The sequence below is a fragment of the Aquarana catesbeiana genome, linkage group LG11, assembly GCF_042186555.1.
Source record: "Aquarana catesbeiana isolate 2022-GZ linkage group LG11, ASM4218655v1, whole genome shotgun sequence".
NCBI lineage: Eukaryota > Metazoa > Chordata > Amphibia > Anura > Ranidae > Aquarana > Aquarana catesbeiana.
The window spans coordinates 90517209-90543389 of record NC_133334.1 but is presented as its reverse complement, the minus strand read 5'-3'; the positions used below and the strand labels follow the sequence as shown (position 1 = coordinate 90543389).

Genomic DNA, 26181 nt, shown 5'->3' with positions numbered 1-26181 from the left:
TCCTCGGCCTATAAAACTACATTACGCGACATGCACTGCAGGTTGGCACTGCTGGTGCCAGAATACAGGGAAACCCAGTCTTATCTTATCTATGATGCTGGGCCTACTAAAAGGTCCAGGCTTTGCCCATCACTATACACCCAAAAGAGTCTGGACCTGTATAGAACCCTGTGGCTAACTACGCATGTTGCACTTCGCACCAATCTGAGCACTTAACTAAGGATCCCGGTTCTGAAGCAAACATTACAGGCTGGCATCACACAGTGGGGTCTGGGTACAGGCCCCAAGTAAACACCAAAGAGTACTCAAACTGGAAACTTCAAGATAGCCAAAGGCAGAAAGCAGTCAGATCTTGATAGTGTCAGAAGAGATATATAGTTTAAAAATCAAAATACCATCACCTAAAGACAGACACTTACAAACAAACTGGAGTCTTACGGAATGGGTGAGATTATAGGAGTGCTCATGAGGGCAGCCAAATACCATGTCTTGTACTGTATGATAAAGATATAGGATTTTTGACTTACCAGTAAAATCTGTTTCCTGGAGTACAGTACATGGCACAGGCTTCTTGAAGCATTACAAATGGGTTATTTGCACCTACCTTATGGTGACTGAACACTGGCAACAAAAAAAGGCTGCAGGGACATCCCTCTATATAGATCTTCCCACTTCCAGCTAGCCTCAGTTTTATAGCAAGCAATAGGGAGATCATAAGTACAGAAAAGAGGATCCTGTACTATACTCAAGGAAATTGATTTTTCTAACATATCAAAAAGTTGTATTTTCCTGATTGTACAATACAGGGCACAGGCTTCTTTAAGCATTATGACTGGGACACTCAGACATCCAACAGAGGGGTGAGCACACAGCAAAAAAGGCAAACAAGCCCACATGACAAAACAGGTTGGGAAGCACTTTTTAAGTCATTTTGCCTGGAACTGGCATTAGAGGAGACTTAAAGGAAATGTAAACCCACTCTCATCCTTTCTAAACTACTGCCATAGTGGTGATCTACAAGGATATACATGCCTCCTGCGTGTATCCTTACCTGTCAAATGTCTCCCCTCTGTCCGTTATGAGACCGAGATATACTGCAGATTCTGTGGGTGGGTCTGTTGTCCGGAGCTCGCTGGATGGAGTCTTGATGTCAGTAGATTCTCCACCCACCTCTACACTCCTTGTCAACATGCATTTTCTCCTGTGTTTATCTTACACTGAACTTCTGCTATGACTTCAGCATACCAATCATGCTGGAGGTGTGGAGCAGCCAATCCTGGGAGAGCTGGAGAAGAAAGGAGGAGGGGATCTGAAGTACACAGAATGTCTTTCAGGCTCATGCATGAGATATGTAAATCACTTGTCACTCACAGCAAGGGACTCCTATTTCTCTGTCAGTTTTTATCTCACTGAAAAAAAGATAAGAGGACTGCTCAGAGCTGGATTAACTCTTTGTGGCAAGACTGGGCACAGATGACATGAAATCCTATACTTTACTAGGTGCAAGCCCTAATTTAAAAAAAAAAAATAAAAAAAAAAAATTCGGGATTACATCCACTTTAAACAGCCACCCAGTATAATTTAAAACATGAACAGAAGCAGCTTTGCAAATCTGATAAACAGACGCCCTATGCTGAAAAGCACATTACCTACAAACTGGTCTAGCATATTGTGCTTTAACAGGGAATAGAGAAACCCCATCTCCCAAACTATAATCCTCAACTTGTCTGATCCACCGAACAATGGTTTTTGAAGAGCTGAGAGAACCAGACTGATATCCCAAGAGGATACAGTGGAAAGAAAATGGGAGAGATGTGAGCTACTCCTCGAACAAAGGCCATAACTAAAAAGGGTGAGAGGCCAAGATCTCTGAAACAGAATGACCAAGCTTTGTCCCTTTATGGTACTTCGTGCCAATTTTTGGTCCAGACCAAACTAGAGGAAGGACAGGAACAGGATACATCCCACTGAGTACTTTTTAGGATGAAGGTTCCTAGACTTCGACCGTGAAAAGTAGGCCCTTAAGGTGTGATGGTAGGCTTTAGGAGAAAATTACTTCCTAGCCAGAAGGGTAGGGATGAGTGAATCTAATAGGACCCTGTCCCTCAAGACAGTGATTTCAACAGCCATGCAGTTAAAGCCATCATCAGGTTGAAAAAAACTGACAGCTCAGGTTGGAGGCGCTTTCTAACAATCCGATGTTAGTACAGCGAATGCCCCTGCTGTGCTTATGTGTTCAGGACAGGGGCATGCCCCCCCCCCCGCCAGAAGACTCCAGTCAGTGCTCTCAGACATTGGCTGAGAGTGCTGATCGGGAGGTGGCCGGAAGATGTTTTTCGGTCATGGCCCTTTAACAGAAGCCAGCAGCCGGTTTCTAGTCCATCTGGTTGGGGGGGAGGGGGGGGATTATACAATTCTATACCCACAGTTGATCCAGAGAAAGGCAAAAAACCTCAGCAAAGCATGAGTCAATCATGCCAGCAGGGGAAAAATTCCTTCCTGATCCCCCAAGAGGCAAATCAGATATTCCCTGGATCAACGTTACCTATAAATGTTAGTGTCCAGAGTCAGAGTGGAGACAGGAGGAGTGGGTTCAAATAACCCTCAGCAGAGCTAAAGGCTGAGCCTGAGCTATTGAGAACATTTGACCCCCTATCTTGCGGCTTATCAACCACAATGTGTGTGGGGGAAAAAAAACAAAAAAGTCTCCAATAGGGTAACTCGACCTCCAGTGGTGCAGAGGGTTGATGCCTCAGTGCAAGCACAAGAGTAAACTGCTATTTGCACATCTTCAGAAACAAGCAGGCGATGTTGCTCAGCTGGCCTCCTGGATTTAAAGAGGAAGAGGCAGGATGAGCATGTGCAGTAACCATCCTTGAAATGAGGGAGCACATTTTCAGAACAAGCTTAAAGTGCAAGTCCATGCTAAAACTAAAATTCTAACACTAACCTCTCTAGCCCTGAAAAGAAAAAAAATCAGTACACATACATACCTTTACTGCAGGTGATCTGACCCAATCTCCAGCTGCGGAAGCTCTGATCCCACGCTGAGATGTCAACCGCGGCTTCGCTGTGTGGACGGGTGCAGAGGACACGTCCATCAACAGAAGCCCCATAATAAGTCTATAGGCGACATCACTTCCCATTCATTTCACAGCCGTTGTCAGACATGTACTCAGCAGAGTTTCCGCCGCTGGAGATTGGGTCGGATTGCCTGTATTAAAAAAAAAAAAAAAAGTTATGCATACTGATTTTTTCTTTTCAGGGCTAGTATTAGAATGTTAGTGGCTATAGATGCAGGGATTTTCGTTTTAGCTGGACTTCCACTTTAAAGCCACACAGGCACACTACAGTATTACGAAGAAGAGGGCGAATAGTGCAGCAGCGCCACACCAGGCACACTCATCAGGAGTGTAATTGGCATAAGGCTAAAAAATAATGGTTACCCTGGGTAAGTGTTTAAAGAGCATTTCCCCTGTACTCACCAAACCAGAAGCTGGAATAAGAGGCATATAACTCCACCATGGCCAACTCCACAAGCTGCATGCCAAGGGGAGCGCCCATGGTGGGATCCAGGGCAAAGCAGAATTACAGGCCAGCCCTACATATTCCATCAATCTGGAAGCTGCATAAAAAGCCAATGTGAGTATTGTGCAGCTGAGTGGTGATGAAATCATCTTGATATTAATCTACTTTGAAGAAATCATCCAGAATTTAAAAGAGAAAAACCCACTAGAAAAGAAGGTAAGCTTCTCTCAGTAAAGAGAAGAGAACCATCTCCTAAGGACACTAGCAAAAAAACAGACAAGCTGGGAATGGGAGGGGTTATATAGGGAGACGCTCTTGCAATCTTTCTGCCAGTGTCCGATCACTTGAAGGAATATAAGCCATTCGTAATTATTAACGTAGCCTGTGTCCTGTACTTTATGGTCAAGAAAAGTTTTATTTTTTTTTTAGATTTGCGCTTGTTATATGTATTCATCTTCAAAAGGCAGCTCCTGAAAGCATGTAAACAATTACCTGCTTAAACTAAAAAAGGTCCTTAATAAAAATTCCACTTAGTTTACAGAGATTTCAAAAATCCCCCTGTAGCCAGAAACCATATGATTCTTACAGAGCTTCTGCAGCCTCACGTTACATAGTTCTGTGCAACCTCCTTCCTTCACAAGCTTCAATATACAGTATGTGATATAAAGCCTATATTGGACTTCAACAGCACAGTGCTAGAAGCAAACAAGTTTTGTATTTCTGCAGGATCACTTAAGGTTTCTTCAAATTTTAAAGACTTGGACAAATCTGTTGAAACTCTTGCGGATCATTGAAACAATGCTTCATTACGCCTGAAAAGTGAGAAAATTAAAAGCGATTGTCTCCTGTATACATGCATGCCTTTGTGACATCAAAAAATAAAGCATAATGTGAAGAGAGAAAATATTGCCTATTCTACAAAGATATTCTATAAAATGGTCTAGAAAGATTTATTGGTACCCCTAGAAAAAATGCTAAATAAACTGTATCATGGTGATATTTTAAACTGCTTTCTTTTCTTATCACAGTCAAATCTTGTGATCAATTAGTCAGCCTAAATAAATGTAGAAAACAAGTTACTCCCATGTAGTGCACACAATGATGTAAAACAGCAAACATGGACCAGAGAAAGCAAAAGATCAGAGTTGTCTGAGGAGATCAGAAAGAAAATTTTAGACAAGTATGTCAAATGACCACCTCCAAGAAGCCTGATGTTCCTGTGTGCTACAGTTGCAAAGAGTAAGATGTTTAAGGTCCATCTGAGTATACCCAATTCTCCCTGTATGTGGACACAAGAGGAAAATCTATACCAAAATTTAACAGGACGTCTTTTGGACTGATGAGAAAACTGGAGCTTTCTGGCCAGTCACATCAGCTCTATGTTTACAGATCAAAAATTGAAGCTTTTTAAAGAAAACACCATACTGTACCTACTGTCAAAACACAGAGGAGCCTGGTTATATTTTGGGGGTGCTTTGCTGTGTCTGGCAAGCAGTACTTTGAATCTGTGCTGGGCACAATGAAGTCTCAAGACTATCAAGGAATTCTGGAGCGAAATGTACTACCCAGTATCAGAATGCTCTCTGTTGCAAGTCATGGACCCTCCAAAAAGGATAATGATTAAAAATACACAGCTAAAAGCACCCAAGTATGGCTAGGAACAAATAGGACTATTCTGAAGTGACCTATGAGACCTGATCTGAATCCTATTGAACATGTTTGAATGGATTGTTTCTCTGGAGAAATACAGGATGCTATTGCTGGCCTCTTCATCTGTAAATTCTGGCTGAAGCTGCCATGCTGTTGTGATGATATAGTTGCTTCAATATGTCATTCGCTTACTTATAACATGCAGCCCTAGAGTCCTGACTAATTTGGCTGCATGCTTGCTCCAGATCAATTAGTTAAGGCCGAACTCAATACAAACTTTATTTTAAAAGGAGTAGGTAAATTTAAACTTCTTTCATGTTTTTATTGCAGTCATTGTGTCTCTATGGGGATATTTCCCATCATTTTCTGTCCCAGTGACCTTTCCCCAGTCTATCAAACTTTACTTCCTGAAGACACGCGCATGTGCAAAATACATTGATGTACAGCCGCCAACGCCACTTCCAGGTATGTGGAATGCACGCCGGCTCAGGGACAGCGAGCAGCAGTGCAAGTATATCCTGCAAGCTATACTTGTTGGATGCGATTCTTTTTCCCACCTCCATGTGAGTGTATAATTCTATCTTCCACATAATAAAGCCTTAAGACACATACTACACTATATACTTCTTCCTGTGGTCTTTCCTTGGAGCAATTTATTTCAGTGGCACAAAGTGGGATAAAAAAAAAAAGAAAGAGCTGAGATTCAGTTGAAACCCACATCATGGTCACTTTGTTGACCTTACGGTTTTGGTGAGCGGGCATTTTTTACACAAGTGGTGGAGCACTGTTGATACAAGATTTGAAAGACGTTAAGGGAAAAATCAAGTTAGACTTACCGGTAACTTGTTTTCCAGGAGTCTTTCAGGACAGCACCTTGAGAGCGTGGCTCCACCCACTTGACAGGAAACACACCTCCACCAAACTTTAAAAGGAGGCTCCTTCCCACTTATCACCAGTAGTAGTAGAGAACCTCCGGCCCAAGCTGGAACACATAATCAGAATATGGTTAGTCACAGCATAGTAATTTAATACAATAAGGGCGGGTTGCTGCTGTCCTGAAAGACTCCTGGAAAACAAGTTACCGGTAAGTCTAACTTGATTTTTCCCTTAACGTCTTTCAGGACAGCGCCTTGAGAGGATAATAGAGACTTACCCACTTAGGGAGGGACCACAGCCTGTAAGACCTTTCTGCCAAAAGTTTGTTCACTTGCTGACAGATGATCCAGCCTGTAATGACGGACAAACGTAAGGTAACTTGACCACCTAGCCGCCTTACAAATCTGATCTGGGGTGGCACCAGCTATTTCTGCCCATGTAGTGGCCCTGGTAGAATGTGCTTTAATTCCCAGCGGGGGAGATAGCCCCGATTGAGAGTAGGCTGCTAGAATAGGCGATTTAAGCCATCTAGCCATTGACCCCTTAGAAGCTTGTTGGCCCTTCTTCTTACCAGAAAAAAGTATAAACAGAGAGTCCGAGGACCGAAAGTTACTTGTTACCTCCAGATACTGTAATAAAGTCCTTCTTACATCCAAATTGTGGAATTTGCCTTCTTTTTCCCCTGAGGGGTTAGAGCAAAAGGTTGGCAGGATGATCTCCTGCAACCTATTGTGGGCTGACGCCACCTTTGGCAAAAAACCTGGATCGGTTTTAAGTATAATCCTATCTGTGTAGATCATTAAAAAGGGTCTTTTAACAGATAGGGCGTGCAGCTCACCAATTCTCCTTGCTGACGTTATTGCAACTAAGAACAAGGTTTTAAGAGTAAGATTCCTTAGAGAGATCTTTTGTAGTGGTTCAAAGGGTTCCTTTGTGAGGGCTTGCAGGACCACTGATAGACCCCAATTGGGAAAGTGCTTAGCCGGAGCTGGTCTGGACCTGGAAAGCACCTTGAAAAATCTTATAACCAAGGGCTCGGAAGAGATTGATCTTTCTAGAAATACTCCCAAAGCAGCTATTTGTACCTTAAGGGTGCTGACTGACAAGCCTTTGTCTGCCCCCTCTTGAAGGAATTCCAAAATTGACACTAAATTTCTTACTTTTCTTTTAGTCAAAAGACAGAAAGAGTTGAAGACTTTCCAATATTTAGCATAGATTTTTCTGGTCACTAAATTCCTATTGGAAAGTAAGGTAGTTACCAAGGGTTGTGACAGACCCTTGTTTCTTAACAACTGCTCCTCAGAAACCAGGCCGTGAGGCTTAGACTGGCCACTCCCGGATGCTGTATTGGACCCTGTAGGAGCAGGTCTTGCCGGAGAGGCAGCAGCCAAAATGGTTTGACTGCCATCTGTAGAATGGTGGAAAACCATGCCTTTTTTGGCCAAAATGGAGTAATTAGGATTACTGCCACTCTCTCCCTCTGTATCTTCCTTAAAACCAACGGGATAAGTTGGAAAGGAGGAAATGCGTAACCCAGATGGAAGTTCCAGGGATGAATTAACGCATCTGTCCCCTGGGCCCTGTCATTTCTGTGAATCGAGAAAAATACTGGGAGTTGTGTATTTTCTTCTGACGCAAATAGGTCTATTTGTGGTTGACCCCAGGCCCTGGTAATCATTGCAAAGATTTCCGGATTCAAGCTCCATTCTGACTCCTGAATCCGCCTTCTGCTTAGATAATCTGCCACTACATTTAAGGTGCCTTTGAGGTGGACTGCTGATAAGGACTGTACATGATTTTCTGCCCAAATCAGGATCTTTGAAGCTAGCAACTGAAGTGTTTTGCTTCTTGTGCCCCCCTGTTTGTTTAGGTAGGCTATGGTAGTGGCGTTGTCTGACAGGACCCGGACATGGGAACCTTGAAGGATAGGAGAGAAGGCATCTAATGCTAAGGCGACTGCCCTTAGTTCCCTCCAATTTGAGGACCTCTTTGCTTCTGTACGAGACCACATTCCTTGCGTGAAGTCTTGATCTAAGTGAGCTCCCCAACCCCATACACTGGCATCTGTCGTTACCACCTTTTCTATTGGAAATGACCAGAGCAGGCCCTTTGACAGATTCTCCTGTCTTCTCCACCAAAGTATCTTTTGATTTTGGTGGGTATTTTCACTTTTGCTTCCAGAGATTCTGTCCTGTGATTCCATATTCTCAGGAGAAAAGTCTGGAGAGGCCTGAAATGTAACCTTGCCCATTGAATGGCTGGTATGGTTGCGGTTAGGGTTCCTAGGGATGACATCACTTGTCGGACTGATAATTCCTGGCTTGCCTGTAAGGACGCTACCACCTTCTGGACTTTCACCTTTTTCTCTTCTGGGAGAAAAATCTTCTGTTCCCTTGAACAGATCTGATACCCCAGGAATAGTATTTTCTGGGCCGGATTGAAATTTGACTTCTGCATATTTATGATCCAACCCAAGGTTTCTAGAGGACTTCGGGTTTTTCCGAGGTCGTCTAGCAATCTTTACCTGGAGGGGGCAAAAAGGAGTAGGTCGTCCAAGTACGGAATTACTGCAATCCCCTGCATGCGAAGAGGTGCAAGCGCTTCTGCCATTATTTTTGTAAATATTCGTGGGGCAGAAGAAAGGCCATAGGGGAGGGCCCTGAATTGCAAGTGCAGAACCTCTTTCCCCAAATTTATCGCCAATCTTAGGAATCTTTGGGACTGCGGAGCTATGGGGATATGCAGATAGGCATCTCGAAGGTCTATTGATGCCATAAAGCATTCCTTTGTCAATAGATTTCTGACCGTGAAGATGGAGTCCATACAAAATCTTTTGTATCGGACTGATCTGTTCAGTGGTTTCAGGTTTAGGATTAAACGGAAATTTCCGGATGGCTTTTTTATCAGGAATATACGGGAATAAAATCCCTGATAAAGCTCCCCCTGTGGGACGCAAGTCATAACCCCCTGATCTATCAGATCCATTAATAGGCTCTTCATTGCTAGGGATTTTGTTACATCTCTTGGAAGATTTGTCACCAAGTACCTTTCTAGGGGGAGATCTGAAAATTCTATACTGTAACCCTGGGCTAGCATATTCAGAATGTACTGGTTTTCCGTTATGCTTGCCCAATAGGGGAGAAAGCCCTGCAGTCTTCCCCCCACCTGTAACCGGCTGTCATTGTGTCTTGCTGGTTGACGCAGGAGGATGGAAAAGGACATTTCCTTTGCCTTTTCCCCTCTGCCCTGACCAATTTGTCTTTTTCTCTTGAGGCTTGTTTTGTTCCTGAGCCCTTTGAGGACAAAAAAAACGTTTGACTGGTTGTTTCTTCTTTTTGACAGGAAAAGATTTCATTTTATCTGCAGTCCTGTCCAGAACTGAATCCAAATCAGGGCCAAACAATAAGTCCCCTAGAAAAGGGACTCTGCATAATTTATTTTTAGATGCTGCGTCCCCCTGCCAAGTCTTTAGCCATAAAGCCCGTCTAACAGAATTAGCAAGGGCTGCAGCCTTAGCTGTCATCCTGATAGACTCTGCTGATGCATCAGACATAGGCTACGGCTGCTGAGAGAGTAGAAAAGGAGTCAAGGATTTCTTGCTTAGGGGAATCTGCTATTATATGAGCTCTAAGCTGATTTACCCAATACTCCAAGTTTATGGAGACGCAAGTAGTTGCCATTGCTGGCTTAAGGTTGCCCATAATGGATTGCCAAGTCCACTTGAGCTGTTGATCCATTTTTTTATCCATGGGGTCTTTTAAGATCCCCATGTCCTCAAATGCCAGATCAGTAGATCTTGACACCTGAGAAAAGGCTGCATCAAGTTTTGGAACCTTATTCCAGAGAGCCGCTGGGTCTTCATCAAAAGGGAACCTTCTCTTATGAGCCCTGGAGAAGAATGGTTTCCTATCAGGGTCAGCCCATTCCTTTCTGATTGTTTCAGAAATCACTGCGTGGACTGGAAAGGTACAAGACTTGGACTTGCTAAGCCCTGCATACATTTTGTCGTGTAGAGACATTTCCTTATGCTCTTCCTCTAGGCCTAGAGTAGCATAAATAGCCTTTAAAAGGCCATCCCCCTGATCCAAAGATAATTTATAATTGGAAGACATATTCTCCAGCTCATCACCATCCTCATCTGATTCATTAGAATGAGATGGGGAAAGCCCTTCCTGGTTCAGAGGACCCATTTATGCCTCCACTGCCAGGACTAACAGTGAGCCTTGAGAGGACTGTGAGGTAGTGGGCTGACTTGCAGATGGATTAGCGAGTGAGGATCTGAAGGATTGAATGGTAGCATCCAATTCCTTTTTAGCAGATGCGATTAGATCACTGCATGCGGAAGTGGTTTCTTCCCTCACCAAGGAGTCAATACATGTTTGACAAAGTCTTTTTCCAGCCTTCATTTAACTTAATTTTGCATGAAGGACATTACTTTCTAATCCCAGGGTCAGAGCTCTTGGCCTGCCATGATAAGGGAAAAAGAGAGAAAAAGACAAACCATCTTTTAGAATCAGCTTGATTACTCAAGATGCTCACCACAGGTGCACAGTGAGAAAAGCCACCAGACTCATGTGCCCTGACAGGCCCCTCCGCCACCAGAAGGGAAAAAATACCCTCAAGCTTCACTAACATTTAGAGAGAAGAGGGCTAGAGAGAGACCCCACAGTAAAGATGAGCAGAAACAACAGTCTGCTCCTTACCTGGGCCTTGCTGGTGCCTGTGCCTGTTCCACTAGCTGTGGTTCCTGAATTCATGCTGAGGCAGCAGCGTGATGCTTGTGGCGAAAACACCGGTTCCGGACTCCAATAGCACCTGTGAGCCAGACCAGAACCGGAAATAAATAGGCACCAGACCTATTCCTCCCTCCTCCCCCTGCGCTTCCGGCGGAAATGACGCCTGGCGCCTGCTCCTCGGATGCCGCCCCACTTCCGGATACCTCACATCCGGCGGATGCAGTCCTCCGACTGCCCTTCCCAAGATGGCGGCAGCGTCAGGAAAAAAACATGTGCTGGCCAAAAAACAAGTGCCTGTCATGCCTGACGCCCCCGCCCGGGAGCAGCGATACCTGGAGCAGTCCTGGCTCTCCCCAAGCACTGATGAGAGAGAAGGAGCCCATCCACCCGGCACCCATAAGCCTGTGGAAAATGGGAGGAACTGGCTCTCCTGAGGTAAGGAAAAAATAGTGGAGTAGGAAGCCTGTTCTCTCAGGACAGAACCTTGAGAGCTCCAAACTCCCACATGTGTTCCCGCCGGAGGAAACACATAAACTGATAAGTGGGAAGGAGCCTTCTTTTAAAGTTTGGTGGAGGTGTGTTTCTTGTCAAGTGGGTGGAGCCACGCTCTCAAGGTGCTGTCCTGAAAGACGTTAAGGGAAAACTTTTTTTTCCCGGCACGGTGAATAGTGATTCACCACCATATATATGGTAATTTTATATTTATTTACATCAAGTTTTGATAACTGTTATGTTCAACTGAATTGTGGTGAATTGTGTGTGGATTTATAGGACAGCACCTCCCAACGGACACACCAAAAAGAAACTGACAACCCTTCCCCTCTTTGTACAAAAACATGGCTGGATTTGGGCTTTAAACTATTGTAAGCAGAGAAAGTCAAGCAACTAGTATTTTCTGAAAAATAATCAGCCAGCAATGACAGCCTACATATTTCTCTCAGTAGGAACCTTTTACCTGCTTATTGACTGACTGATCTCTTAGTAAGAGGTTCTAATCAATAGTGCTGAACACAATCACCTTTGTAATACATATAGTAATAAAGAAAAAGTACATTTATCCATTTATTAACTTAGATAATTAAAATGACAGACATTAAGAGCATAAGAATTAAATGTACAATATCCGGTAATAGTAGGCGCTGCAAGTGGGCAATCAAGGCATTACAACAGTATGTTACATTTATATATAGGCAACACAAAATACCTCATAGTACACAGTAGACTGCAGAAACTACTGTACAAGGAGTGTAGCTGATCCAGAACATAAATGTATTACTATGAATAGGCAAATTATTATGAAAATCGTTACCCATCCCTTACAACAATACAGTCATATCTATGGAAAGCTTTTAGGCTTGTACAAAACTTGCAAGGAAAACAGAATACATAGATAACATGGCGGGCACAGAAGTCATGTTTAGACACTGGAGAAAAAAAAATGCAAGCAATGTATAGCACAAGTATATTTTGTGATTTTGTGCAATAAAAATTTGGTAACTGCATAGGTTTAAAGATGAACGCCAGAATTAAAATGGATTGTTAGTTCTAAAAATGCGACTATACATTACTTTATTTCTCGCTCCCACAGGCTTACTCCCAGCTGCATGATCACCCATTCCCCCACAGCCACTCTGATGTCATAATATACAAGTCAGGAACAGCAGTCAAGAACCCACCTACAACCTGGAGGGTTGGAGAGAGAATGCTGACTGCTGGGGCATGAAGGATAAGGTAAGCATAATTGCTTTTTCCTGTTACTCCTACATTAAACAAGTATTTAACCCTTGCATTGCTGGGGCAATGACAGGTTCTGATACAAAACTAGTCCAATCACATAATTTTAGGCAGAAGCTTTTCTATTGTTTCTAATGGAAGAGCTGTGTAAGTCTTAAAATATAACCCACAGACAATCTTGTCCCATTTGTTTCTTTAACTAGGAAGGATTCTTTCATACAAATAAACTGATCATCCAAAACACAAAAGTGTTCGTATTGGTATCTACCCTAAAACAGACATGGTCACTTTTCCCATTCAGGGCAAATTAATGGGACCCAGTGATCGACCGCTCCAGTGATCCCCTGTTGCAAAATACCTGATATCAGAGTAGCGCATGCTCCTTCTATGCCAGAGGCCAGTTTCTAGGCCAGAGCACAATTACATGAAAGAGGGGGTGCAACAGAGCTGCAAGTGACAGGGAATTGCTAGACAAGTAATGGAGGGAGGCTTTCCACGGGCACTGACACTGCCCTAAATTGACAGCATGACAAGGTCTCTTTAAAAGCAACATATCGTGATGAAAAAAAAGGAAATCTGCCACGGATAACTTGGTTTTGGCTTGGGAGCCAGCCTATCCTGCTACTTTCACTATCCCACTAATGTGTTATCAGTAACTACATGCATATCAGGCACCCCACACTTCATTGGCTGCTTGTTTATTTGGGGTTTGCAAGTAATAAAGCCAGGATAAGGAGGGCAGCTTTGAACCGTAAAGCTTCAAAAACAACTCAGAAGTAGCAGCTCGCATATGTAAGGTTCCCTTTAAAATGAGTGATTTGGTCATGCAGGGCAAAGCAATGGGTTTACTTTAATCTCCCCACCCCAGCAGGAAATACTGAACTTTTCCTACACCATTCATCCACTTAGTTCAGCTGATGAGAGCGGGATAGGCCGCATTATGTAAGTTATAAGTTACTGTTTATTATTCCCTTACAACAGTAATGTATGGTGATCGGTCCAACACTCTCGCCTGGAATGAGATACATGCTCCTCCATAGATACATACATGTATTTTAATTGCTCCTGGCAGATAAACAGAGTGGCCATGGAGTGAAGGAAAGGCAAATATATGCTCCTAGGGTGGGAGAATTAAAGCAAACCTGTTGATTTTTAGTATCAGCTGCAGTATTTGAAGTCTTGATACAAGTAGACACATCTACAGTATATATTCAGTGTAGAAAGAGTTCCCATATTAGGGCTCATTTAGAAAGGTTAAGAATGTATCTGCAGAATCTACTCATAGTTCAAGCCAAACTGATCTACCAAGTTAAAATAAACTAGGGATTATTGTATATCACTGTTTATTCTGACTAAATAATCTGGTTATATTCGATTTCTTGTAGAAGTTTAAAAGTAATGCAAAAAAAGTGATCTCTGAGGCATGTTTTTTGTAAGCTTCAGTCCACTCTTTAACGCAGCATTTAAGTTATGATACACGCAGACACATCTATAGAACTAATACTGTTCTCACAACTTATATATGCTGCTAAGAGTAACTAGTTGCATACTTGGCAAAAAAGGAAGGATAGGCCTGCATACAGATGGCATCACAGTGCTTAGAGACTTTATTCCTATTACACAAATCCACAGCATGACATACTGCCCGTCATCGACCCATTCCCCAATGCATTTCACCCAAAAGGGTTTAATCGTGGAGACTTGCATGCTTGGGTTCTTTAAAGCACATACAATACATGTTAACATACAGTAACAGAAGACATAACATTCCAAAAATGCACAGTGCCAAAACCGGCTATGCTATGAATAGTGTCTCTAAAAAAAAAAAAAAAAAAAAAAAAAAAAACAATATCCAAAGTGTAGGGTAATCCCATGGTCACCGTAGCCTATGGTTAAATCAAAAGAACACACACCTACAGTATTTACCTACTGCTCTGAGCTAAGTTAAGGACATATTCTGTTCTTTTAACTGGGTAAAATATTCAATGTCTTCTCAGCCTGCTATATTTCCTATATACACCGGTATTGCATAGCGTATGGCTGACACAATGGTTCACCATCTTTTACTGAAGACTCTTAGGGCCCTTGTAATAATCAAGACATCGAAACATGATTCAAGAAAAAAAAATGCATAGGTTTGCAAATTAATTTTTGCTTGCAGTCAGAGTAATCCTTGAACCAGGTTAAAGTCCTCTCTTGCCAACCTTTCCAATGGTGCAGTTGGCATGAAATCGCCCTATTCTGGTGTAAAAGGCAATTAAGATGTCAGATAAGGGTTGCAAATCAGTTACCTTGCTGAAATAGTTGTCAAGCAGCGTTTTGCCCTTTGCTACCTGGTATCTATAGCGGGAAGTAAATCAATCACCTATGGGGCCCAATATGTACAAAATTGACTACAACATGGCACTTCAGTGCCTTAATAGTTAGAAAAAAAAGATATATCCTTGAGTGGAGACTAGTCCAGGAGGATTAAAAAAATTCTATGAGAAAGCACACCTACTAATATTCACAGTTTAAAAAAAAAAATAACAGAATAAAGAACATTTACACAAAATAAAGCTAAAATATGCCTTTGGTGATCCCGAGTCAGCTTTGCTTTGGGGTAATCTATCCAAAAATTATAAAAACCGGGATAACAAATATTGACACCAGTGTGCTGCATTAAGGCTCTGGTGGAGTCACATCTTATATGACTTGGAAAATCTAGCAGAAAGATCTCACCAGATTCCCTGGCTATTCCAGATTTTGCCTCAGTCTTGCCCTGCCTGATGCATTCCCATTATTGTAAAATATGTTTAAAAAAAAAAAAAAAAAAAAAAAAACAGGATAACAAACCCTCTTCAAAATGGCCATAGCAGATGAATAAAAGGAACAATCATCAGTCAAGTGAAACTGTCAATCACAATCTGTGATCACTGGATTTAATTTACAACCATAAAGCTAAGGTACTGTGGACCTGACTGCAGAACATGCATATTTCCTGATATTTAAGGAACCATTTACACTTTGCCAATCTGTTGCCTTGTGTTACTGTGTTTTGTGTCACATTGATGTGTCCTGCATTATGGCAGCCCAGTAATATTGAATGAACTGACAATTTACAACAATGGAAAAAAAAAAAAAAAGAAAACACTGTTACTTACCAATAAAAGGAATTTCTTGGAGTATAGTACAGGATCTTAAAGTGATAGTAAAGGTTTTTCTTTTTAATAATTAACATGTTATATTTACTTGCTCTATGCAGTGGTCTTGCACAGAGTGGCCCCGATCCTCTTCTGCGGTCCACCACCAGTGCTCTAGGTTCCTATTCTTCTCAGTATGCCACCACAGGAAGCGACCATCTATGGTGGCACACTTGCAAGCTTGATTCAGTGGCATGCTGAGTGGGTCTTGACACACAGCGTGGCTCGGCTCTGCCCCCTGTTCCCACCTCACAGGATTTGATTGACAGCAGCAGGAGCCAATGGCTCCCGCTGCCTTAGACCCTGCTCTCAGGCACAGCACTGGATTGAGAATGGGCTCAGATAGTATTTGGGGGGGTGTTGAGGGGTAGCTTAACATGAAGGGTTTTTTACCTTCATGCAGAGAATACATGAAGGTAAAAAACCTTTAGCCTTCACAACCACTTTAATGTTCCATTCACACCTGAGTGTTTTGTAGCTCAAAGCTCCAAAACGCTCAACATCCAAAATCCTATGCATTTCAATGGTGGTTGTTCACAACAGAGCACTTGTTTACCTGTAGCTCGATGCCTGATGTTCTAAAAGCTACATGAACTACTTTTATGCAGAATAGGCGTTTGAACCCCAAGATTTAAATGGGAATGACCAAATGTGCACAAATCAAGTGTTTATGTGCATCTCTTCAGAGATTCTTTAGCTTGTATTGCTTCCCATTAGCTAAAACAAAAATAGCTGAAGCTTGAATAAACATGTAAAATGATTGAGATGTGCGCAAGAAAACTGCTCTGCTCAGGTGTGAATATTCCTCATGTCCTACTCTGAAACATCTCAGGGAAATTTCTCTCCATTGTCTCAGTGTGGTACGTGCTACTTAGTCATGGTTAAAGACGGAAAGATCTTTTGTCCTGTTCTACACTACTTAAAATACATGCAGCCCCCCTCCCAAACACAATGCACTGTACTGCATTACCATGCATTTTGGTGCATTGCAATGCATCCCCGTCAGAGCTGCATTGTCTTAGCGCATTGGGTGCTATTCAAAATGAATGGCAGCATGCTAATGCACATAATGCAAACAAACTGCAACATAATATGCAATACATGTGCTATTACACCACAACACAAAAGTGTGATTCAGTCCTACAATTTCAGAGGCTGGTCTAGTAGTTCTAATGTACATAAAATGGAAGAAACCAAAATGACTATACTCAGAAACACCAAAAACAGTTCTCCATCCATATAGATCTAACATCACAGCTTATTTCCAGTGTGTATCAAATTAGCCACTTTATCCAAGCTACACGGGTATCAAACTGGCAGCCCTCCAGCTGTTGAGGAACTACAAGTCCCATCATGACTCTGACTGTGGGAGTCATGCTTGTAACTGTCTGCCTTGCAATGCCTCATGGGACTTGTAGTTCCGCAACAGCTGGAGGGCACAGCCAGTTTGACACTAGCTAATTTTGGCAGCCACAGGTCTTAACAGTCAGGAAACCAAGATTTCCGCAGTAAAATGGCTGAGTAACAAGGTAATATTTTGTTAAATACATTAATTTGACTTTTATTAATGCATATCTAAATCCAAGTAGTATGGTTAGCAAATATCTCCCTTGCTTTGTAAATATAGTTGTCCAGAGTTTTTTTATATTGGGGAGTAAAGGTTTTATATACAATTCCCTGATAATCCTGACAAATTCTGTTCTCTTTTCTGAGGCTGTTTATTTAAAAAAGAAACCACTAGTTCCCACTTCCGCAGGAGACAGGTGTGCTTTCATGCAAACCACTAGTCAATGTCCCGTTGGTTGATTGATAATTGCCCTGAGCATTTTATTAGCTGAGGCAGGTACTTAATGTAAATGTATCTGCCATTTGCTGCACAGTATGGGCAGTTAGTGGAAAAATAATGGCCCTACCAGTGGAATTAAGGCTAGACATACACAGCGTGAACTTTAAAATTTGAGCTGTTGGTGATACTGTCAACACTAGCCTGCTTGCCAACCTTCAATTGAAAAATGGAAGGATCCAGTGAAAGATCATCAGCCACACAGCAACCGCATCCTATCCAATGCAGCCACTGTTCGGATGATCAGACAGCCACGAGTGCTGCAGATGTCTGAAAACATCCAATAGTGCAGACTCCTCCATCCATACTGTTTAGTGCAAATGGCTGAACAAGGGACTTCTCTAGTTCAGTCTCCAGGCAAAACGAAAGGAATCAGAAGGATGCAGTAGTGTGTGGCTAGTATAACAGGAAACAAAACTACAATATAAGGGACTCAGAAAATTAAACACTGCTGTGTTAATGCTAGTGACAGGCTGCACCATTTTTTTTTATTTTACTGATATTTACACTTTAAAGGATAGGTTTATAGTGTGTTATTCTCGGTTTATGGAAACCTCCTACTCACATACTTGAACAAGTTGCATTGCCTCTGTAATGACAATAGAGAAATCTCACAATTAAAATCACAAACTAATGAATGAACATGAAGCATTAATTAAAACACTGCATAAAATACAGAATTCTGAAATAATAATTTGCTGCCATTTGTAGATCTTCAGAAAAAAAAATCTATTGGCTTGAATAGTTGAGTACTTTGTATATCATATTCATTATTCTTAGGCTGGATACAGCCTGCAGGTTAGATTTTCTTGCTTTGCTTGTTGAGCATGAAGCATGTATAGAATGCACAAATATAAGGAAGTTGCCAAAATGACTACAGCATGATGGTACACATAGATAATTGTCATAACCAGAAAGTAACCAATTGAAGGAAAATAATATATTTAACCTGGCCTGTAATCACTATACCAATCTTTTACATTTCGGCATATAATGTCCAAATACAAGCACTAAGGTGTAATCAATGTTGGGCTTCCCAGTTTACTAGGGTTGACATTTATTGTACTGGGCCACAATGAGAAAAGAAAAAAAAATAGGATTCTGAAACGGGCACATAAAAAACAAAAACAAACAAACCACAGACAGAAGCAAACATATAATTTAATTGATTCACCAGATCACTATATGGGTATGTCATGGGACACAGCTTTGCCAGGAGTGGGATACTTCTATCCATTGGGATCCTACACAGCAGTAAGGCTGGATTCACACAAAAACCAGACAACTGCTAGAGCGCCACTAGGATGTGGGATGGTCATTACTTAATCTAGCAAAGATAGGAATGAGGCAAGGATTTAAATTTCCATGTGGTGCCACATCTCACTAAACATCTGCTTAAGGTCATACAGACGGAACCTCATGGGATGCAAGCCTGCAAGTCTATGAGCTGGGGAAAAGATAGGTTGTTTTGTAGCTACCATTTTCAGACATCCATCTGCCATCTCCTCTACAAGGCCATTTGTATAAAAAGCTCTTGAGATTTTACACTTCTAAATTAATACATTCCACCATAGTATTCTAAAATGATATCCAGTAATAGATTGTCAACCAGAGATTTTAGTCATGTGAACGTTCCTGTGTAGATCAGACACACTGCATTCTCTTACAAAATAAATAAATCTCTACTACTCTTTGGAAAATATCCCATCCAGATTTAGCTAACCCCTGAGCATGACCCAAAGACTGGGTAAAAAAAGGCTGACCAATTTTCTACCTGGCCTATTTGTTCTGGATATTTCCAGGACTCATTTAAACCACACTTGATTCATCTTGAAAATGAGCTTATAAGCAAATGCAGAAGGTTGTTTTTCCCCATAAGGAGAGCGCTGCAGAGTCAGACGTATGTATGGAACGTTCCAACATCATTAACTGTGCAGAAGAAGCAAAATACACAAACACAAATGAACAGCCACAACCGAATATTTCAAGGGCTGAAAGAAGTCAAAGAAAATTCCATCTTGGCAAGTCAAAAAAGGACACTGGCAAGGGAAAGGAAATCTACAAGGCAGAAGAATGGTGATGCCACTAGGACTCTTCAACCATTTGTAGAAGAGAGTTGATTGCAGCTTCCTTGTTCCCTCGGTATTCCTCCAGAACTGATTTAATGACCTCAGGGTCCACTGTTGGGAACATCTCTTTGAGGGCTTTAAGGTCCTCTTCCCAAGATTGATGTTGAGGATTTACTGCTGGCTGTGGTAAAGTCATTGGTGCTCCAGGGTTGTACATACCTGGCATACCTAGAAGAAAATTTAAAATGATTAACAAATACTTTTATACATCTGTCACCAGACAAGAAACTGATGCACTGTATTTAAAGATTTACAAAAAAAAAAAAAACCACACACAACACCAACACACTAGTCAGCACTCGACTTTTAAGGCAAGGAAAGCCATTACCTAGGGGCAGAACAAGTTCAGTGACAGCTAATGCCAAAATTCTGCTGCAGGAAGAATCAGCAAAGTGAAATATTGTTTTGTACAGAAGACAAGTCCTAATAGAAGCGAGGTTTACCAAATAAGGGGGGGGGGGTGCCTACAAGAATTAACGTATAAATTCTGGCCCTGACAAAATGCTGAACTCCAGCAAATGCTTCAGAAAAAAAAAATAAACAAAAGAATTGCAGAATACACGCTTAAACAGCTTATTCTGCAGAGTTCTTATAAGAAAGACAGCTGGTCATATCATCTAAATCAATTTACAATATATAAATGAATGTATGAACCTAAAAAACAGCAAGGTACTTCATAAAAAAAAAAAAAAAAAACTAGCGGCACTCTCCATGATAACGCTCAGTTCTTATATTGTAAAAGTGTTCTCTGGAAAGGTAGGATAGACTTTTGGGAGCTGTCACTGTTGACCTGTTCTTAAAGGTGCAAATACAGTGCCTTGAAAAAGTATTCATACCCCTTGAAATTTTCCACATTTTGTCACGTTACAACTAAAAACATAAAATGTATTCTATTGGGATTTTATGTGATAGACCAACACAAAGTGGCACATAATTGTGAAGTGGAAGGAAAATGATAAATGTTTTTCATTTTTTTTTACAAATAAATATCTTAAGAACTGTGGCATGCATTTGTATTCAGCCCCCTTTACTCTGATAACTAAAATCTAGTGGAACCACTTGCCTTCTGAAGTCACCTAGTTAGTAAATAGAGTCCACCTGTGTGTAATTTAATCTCAGTATAAATACAGCTGTTCTGTGAAGCCCTCATAGGTTTGTTAGAGAACCTAAGTGAACAAACAGCATCAAGATGGCCAAAGAGCACACTAGACAGGTCAGGGATAAAGTTGTGGAGAAATTTAAAGCAGGGTTAGGTTATAAAAAAAAAATCCCAAGCTTTGAACATCTCACGGAGCACTGTTCAATCCATCATCTGAAAATGGAAAGAGTATGGCACAGCTGCAAACCAAGATATGGCCGTCCACCTAAACTGACAAGCTGGGCAAGGAGAGTATTAATCAGAGAAGCAGCCAAGAGGCCCATGTGTCAGGCCTGGGCTCAGCCCTTCCTTCTCAGAGCTCTGTGTTCAGCTGTCGGTTAATTGCCAAAGACTCTTCATTCCACAGTGACTCACCTAATTCATTTAATTTCCTGCTTCATTTCCTGCTCGTCAACTGGAGCTGCTGGTTATATAAACCCCCTCTGGATCAGATTGGCTGTGCCTTTGCCTTGGTCAACATATCCAGACGCTCTCTGCTGCTCTCTATCTCTCCTGAGATAAGACTTTTGATTGACTGACCTCCCTTCTGGTTCCTGATCCTGTTTGCTGCACCCGACTATGCTGATCTCTGGACCCCTGTTTCTCTGGCTTGTTCTGACTACTCGTCCTGGTTATCGATCTCTGGCTATGTTTTGACTACGTGTGCTCTGTTTATACCATTTTAATAAATAGTGCGATTCTTACTGCACTTCTGTCTTAGTCTGATCCATGCTTCCTGACACCATGGTAACTCTGGAAGAGCTGCAGAGATCCACAGCTCAGGTGGTAGAATCTGTCCACAAGACAACTATTAGTCATGCACTCCACAAATCTGACCTTTATGGAAGAGTGGCAAGAAGAAAGCCATTAGAAGTCCTGTTTGCAGTTTGCAAGAAGCCATGAGGGGGACACAGCAAACATGTGGAAGAAGGTGCTCTAGTCAGATGAGACCAAAATTGAACTTTTTGGCCTTATAAGCAATATGCTATGTGTGGCAGAAAACTAACACTGCACATCAACCTGAACACACCATCCCTACCGTGAAACATGGAGGTGGCAGCATCATGTGGTGGGGATGTTTTTCTTCAGCAGGGACAGGGACACTGGTCAGGGTTGATGGGAAGATGGATGGAGCCAAATACAGGGCAATCTTAGAAGAAAACCTGTTAGATCCTGCAAAAGACTTGACTAGGGCGAAGGTTCACCTTCCAGCAGGACAACGACCCTAAACATACAGCCAGAGCTACAATGGGGGTTATTTACGAAAGGAAAATTGTAGTGCAAAGTGCATTTGAAATTGCACTGAAAGTGCACTTGGAAGTGCAGTCGCTGTAAATCTGCTGCTCTGCTGATTTTATCATCCAATCACGTGCAAGCTAAAATGCGTTTTTTTTTATTTTTCTTGCATGTCCCCCTCGGATCTACAGTGACTGCACTTGCAAGTACACTTTCAGTGCAATTTCAAGTGCACTTTGCACTTGTAGTTTGCATTTGTAGTGCAAACTACAAATTGCTTGCCTTTTGTAAATAACACCCAATGGAATGGTTTAGATCAAAGCAAATTCATGTGTTAGAATGGTCCAGTCAAATTCCAGACCTAAATCCAACTGAGAATCTGTGGCAAGACTTGAAAATTGCTGATCGCAGATGCTCTCCTTTCAGTCTGACAGAGCTTGAGCTATTTTGCAAAGAAGAATGGGTAAAAATTTAATTCTAGAGCTGGTAGAGACATACCCAAAAAACTTGCAGCTGTAATCGCAGTGAAAGGTGGTTCTACAAAGTATTGACTCAGGGGAGCTGTATACAAATGCATGTCACACTTTGCAGTTATTTATTTGTAAAAAATTTGGATTTTGAATCTGTTTCATTCAAGGTCATAATGATGCAGCCGGTTATATAAAAAAAAAAACAACAAAAAAAAAAAACAAACAATCCTGTACCAGCCTGCCCATAGGAGAATAAACATTCCATTCAGATCCACTTTAAAAATAGGCATACCTGATCAGAACGCCTGTATGAAAGAGGCCTTACAGTGTTTTCTTGCAAAGAATAAGATTATGAAGAGGAAGCGGAGAGACATTCGATATCACAATGGGATAAATATGCTAGGCCACTTTTCTGGCATTAATCTCTCTTGGTAGTGTATAGTGCCAAGTTCACGAAGCATATGCAACACTTTTCATTCTGACAGCAACTCGTGAACCAAATTCAGGTAGTTTTAAAATGCACCACTTTTACTTTGTGGTGCAATGAATGTGGGAAATTCAAAATGAAAAATACTATTATAATAATTTTCTTGTGCAATTTTTCTTAGATTTACCAAAACCATATATTATGAGGTCAAAACTTAACACTTTCAAATCGTACGCACTCAAGCAGGCCCTCGCACTACATATTTAGGTAAATCCGAAGTTAAACAAAAAAGGTTGTATAATATGCAGCCAGCTTTACAAAAGTGGAGCTAATTAAGACCAACTCTTTTGGCATACAGAGAAAAACGGTCTCAGACAGATTTTGCGAAAGTGTCTCGTGTGTATGCTAAAAAGTGGCGCAGCATGCACCAAATTCAAGTAGGGCTGAAACAACTAATCGATTAATCGACAACTAATCGATTATGAAAATAATCGATTACTATTTTCATAATCGATTAATCGGCCAGTAACATAATGGGGTTAAAAAAATTAAATTGAGCCTTTTATAGTACAAAAAAGAGCAAATCGCTACTGTAAATGTTACTATCACCGTTCTACAGTAAAAAAAATGAACCCCTTACAATAGAGATTATTTGCTTTTTTTGTACTATAAAGGGCTAATTTTAGGGGTTTTTTTAACCCCATTATGTTACTAAACGTCTTAGACCTGGTTCACATCTATGTGTTTTTTGGTGCTTATTGCAGAAACGGACTGCAGTTCATTTACATGCTTTCCTATGGGGCACATTCACATCTATGCTTTTTTTCAGCCGCTGCGTATTTGGAAAGGGTCAGGGACTTTTTTTTTATGCAAAACTGTGCTTTTTTTGGTTCAATACACTTCAATGGAAAAGCTGCAGAAAAGCATGTAATGCGTTTTTGTAGCAATTTGTGTTTTTTAATCTGCCCAACAACAAATTGGCCATAAAATGCAAAAAAAATTGCAAATTGCAGCAAAATCACGTGAGCAAAAATCAAAATGCACAGCAAAAAGCACTACAGAAACATATCAAAAGCAAACTGCATAGGTGTGTAGCGAGCCTTATGCTGGCCACAGGGATCAATTTTCAGACAAGAATATTCAGACGAAAAATCTTTGTACATTCGCTGAATGAAAGAATGTTTGAAATTTTTACTTGTTTTTAACATTGTTTTTAAAATGAACGAAAACCACATACACCGTCTGAAAATTCCTTTGACCAAGAAGTTTTCTAACATTTCCAAATTGTCACTGTGGTTGAAAATGAACGTCAATTTGACCCCACTAACGATTAGAAAATCGAACAAACGTTCTTAAAATGCCATTTTTTTTTTGAAGGAAGACATTGTTTAAAAAAAAAAAAATAAAAAAAAAAAATTGATCTCTGAGTCTGATATTTACCAGATTCACCCCTTTTTTAATAGTATATATCCTCTAATAGCATATACAGTATATCTCTCCTCTAATAGTATATACAGTATATCTCTTCTGTCTGTTATTCTCAGAGTGGATTAGATATGTTGCTCCCTAACCATATAGTTATTTATATTTACCACTGCAAAGAGATATTTAAGAATACATTGCCTTTTTTTTTAAAACTTTACAAATTAACTAAATTATGCACAACACTTTTTTTTTAAGCTTATCAACCGATTAATCGATTAATCGAAACAATAATCGGCCAACTAATCGATTATGAAAATAATCGTTAGTTGCAGCCCTAAATTCAAGTACAAGTTCTGAACAGGTACATGAATTTGGCTAAATAGAAGATAATCACAGCGCTAGTAGGTGCTGCCTATGGCTAAGCGCTGATGTTGGTGTGAAACGCGTTAGATGGAGTGCCATGTTCCCTTGAATGTAGTGTGGAGAGTCTTTCTTGAATATGTCTAAATAAAGGTGATTTTATTGGATGTGTGGCCGACCAGATTCTTTTCTACTACATGAATTTGGCACATTCTGTATTTGTTTTTGAAAGCATGAGAGACATGTTCACAAAATCTCTGCACCAGTCTTTATAAAATTCCAGGAAATGAATCCCGAGTTGTGGCGATTCTCAGCAAGTGACCTTGTCCACATCTGCACTTTCACCGCTTTCCCTGCAGTCACAGTGATGTTTTGGGGTGTAATTTTCTTAAATATTTCATAAAGATGCTTCAGCAGATGCAGCTTACAGGGCTAGAAGTAGGCTCCAGAATAGACAATTTGCATTTACCAAAATTGTTTCTAATGCCAAGACCTTTCAGACACCTACACTTGTACAAAGGTGCGCATTTCTGGTATAAAGGGTGCTATGCAGAACAAAGTTTTTATTTGTGTCTGATCTATCAAAAAATGTAATAAGTGTTTACCCAGCATTGCAACATAGAAGTCAGCTCATTAGGCCAGTGTTTCCTGTGCTGGATATGTACCACTTGTATCACTCATCATAAACTGTAGGTGGTAAAGGACAGTAATTGTGTTCAGAACAGCCTGGTATTAAAAAGGGATTAGTTTGAAGTTTGTACCCAGCAACAAATGGTAAAAAGTGAATGCTGATTAAGAGGAACTTCTAGTGCTAAAATCACCATCGTGAAGGCATGGAAGTCACCAGCTGTCAAATTCACCATGATGAAAAATAAACTATGCTACATGAAAAGATTGTTAGCCTTCTTAAAAGAGAAGTAAAGCCCCCCCCCCCCCCCCCCCCCCCCCCTCAGTCATATTCACCTAGGTGGATGCAGCATCGGTTTGATGCAGCATCTGTCCCCCGATGCCTCTACACTGAGAACCGAGCAATCGTACATTGCCGATCACGTGTTTTTCAGAGCTCCATGAGCAGAGAGCTGTAGACAGTCAGTCACAGCTCTCTGCTCTTCGCCCTTCTCCCTCACTGGAGCGCTGAGCTGTGGAGGGGTGGGGAGCAGCTGTCTCAGGCTCTCAGCAGCTCGCCGAGATGGGTGTCAGTCCAGCCACCTGGCGGATCCAGACTCCCATTGTCGTGATGACACGGTGCTTGGACTGATTTCTGTGACGTCAGCAGAGAGCAGACGATAATTGTCATATTATCAGGTTATTTCTCACACACAGCATATGCATACCACAAATTACACCCCAAAATACATTCTGCTACTCTTCCAGAGTATGGCGATACCACATTTGTGTGGCTACATACAGAGGCCCAACATTGAAGTAGCAACTTCAGGCGTTCTAC

At 41.3% G+C, this 26181-nt stretch overlaps 1 protein-coding gene across 4 annotated transcripts in view; it reads right to left on the bottom strand.

The window, feature by feature from the left end:
- Positions 1–11839: 11839 nt before the first annotated feature.
- TOLLIP (toll interacting protein) overlaps positions 11840–26181 on the bottom strand; it is a 149280-nt gene continuing 134938 nt past the window's right edge. For 3 of the 4 annotated variants that reach the window (XM_073604734.1, XM_073604736.1, XM_073604737.1), the window contains one exon: positions 11840–19846. In XM_073604734.1, the coding sequence (XP_073460835.1) occupies positions 19635–19846 (212 nt within the window). In that variant the 3' untranslated portion in view covers positions 11840–19634. The remainder of the gene's footprint in view (positions 19847–26181) is intronic. The other variant, XR_012236544.1, reaches the window with a different exon arrangement.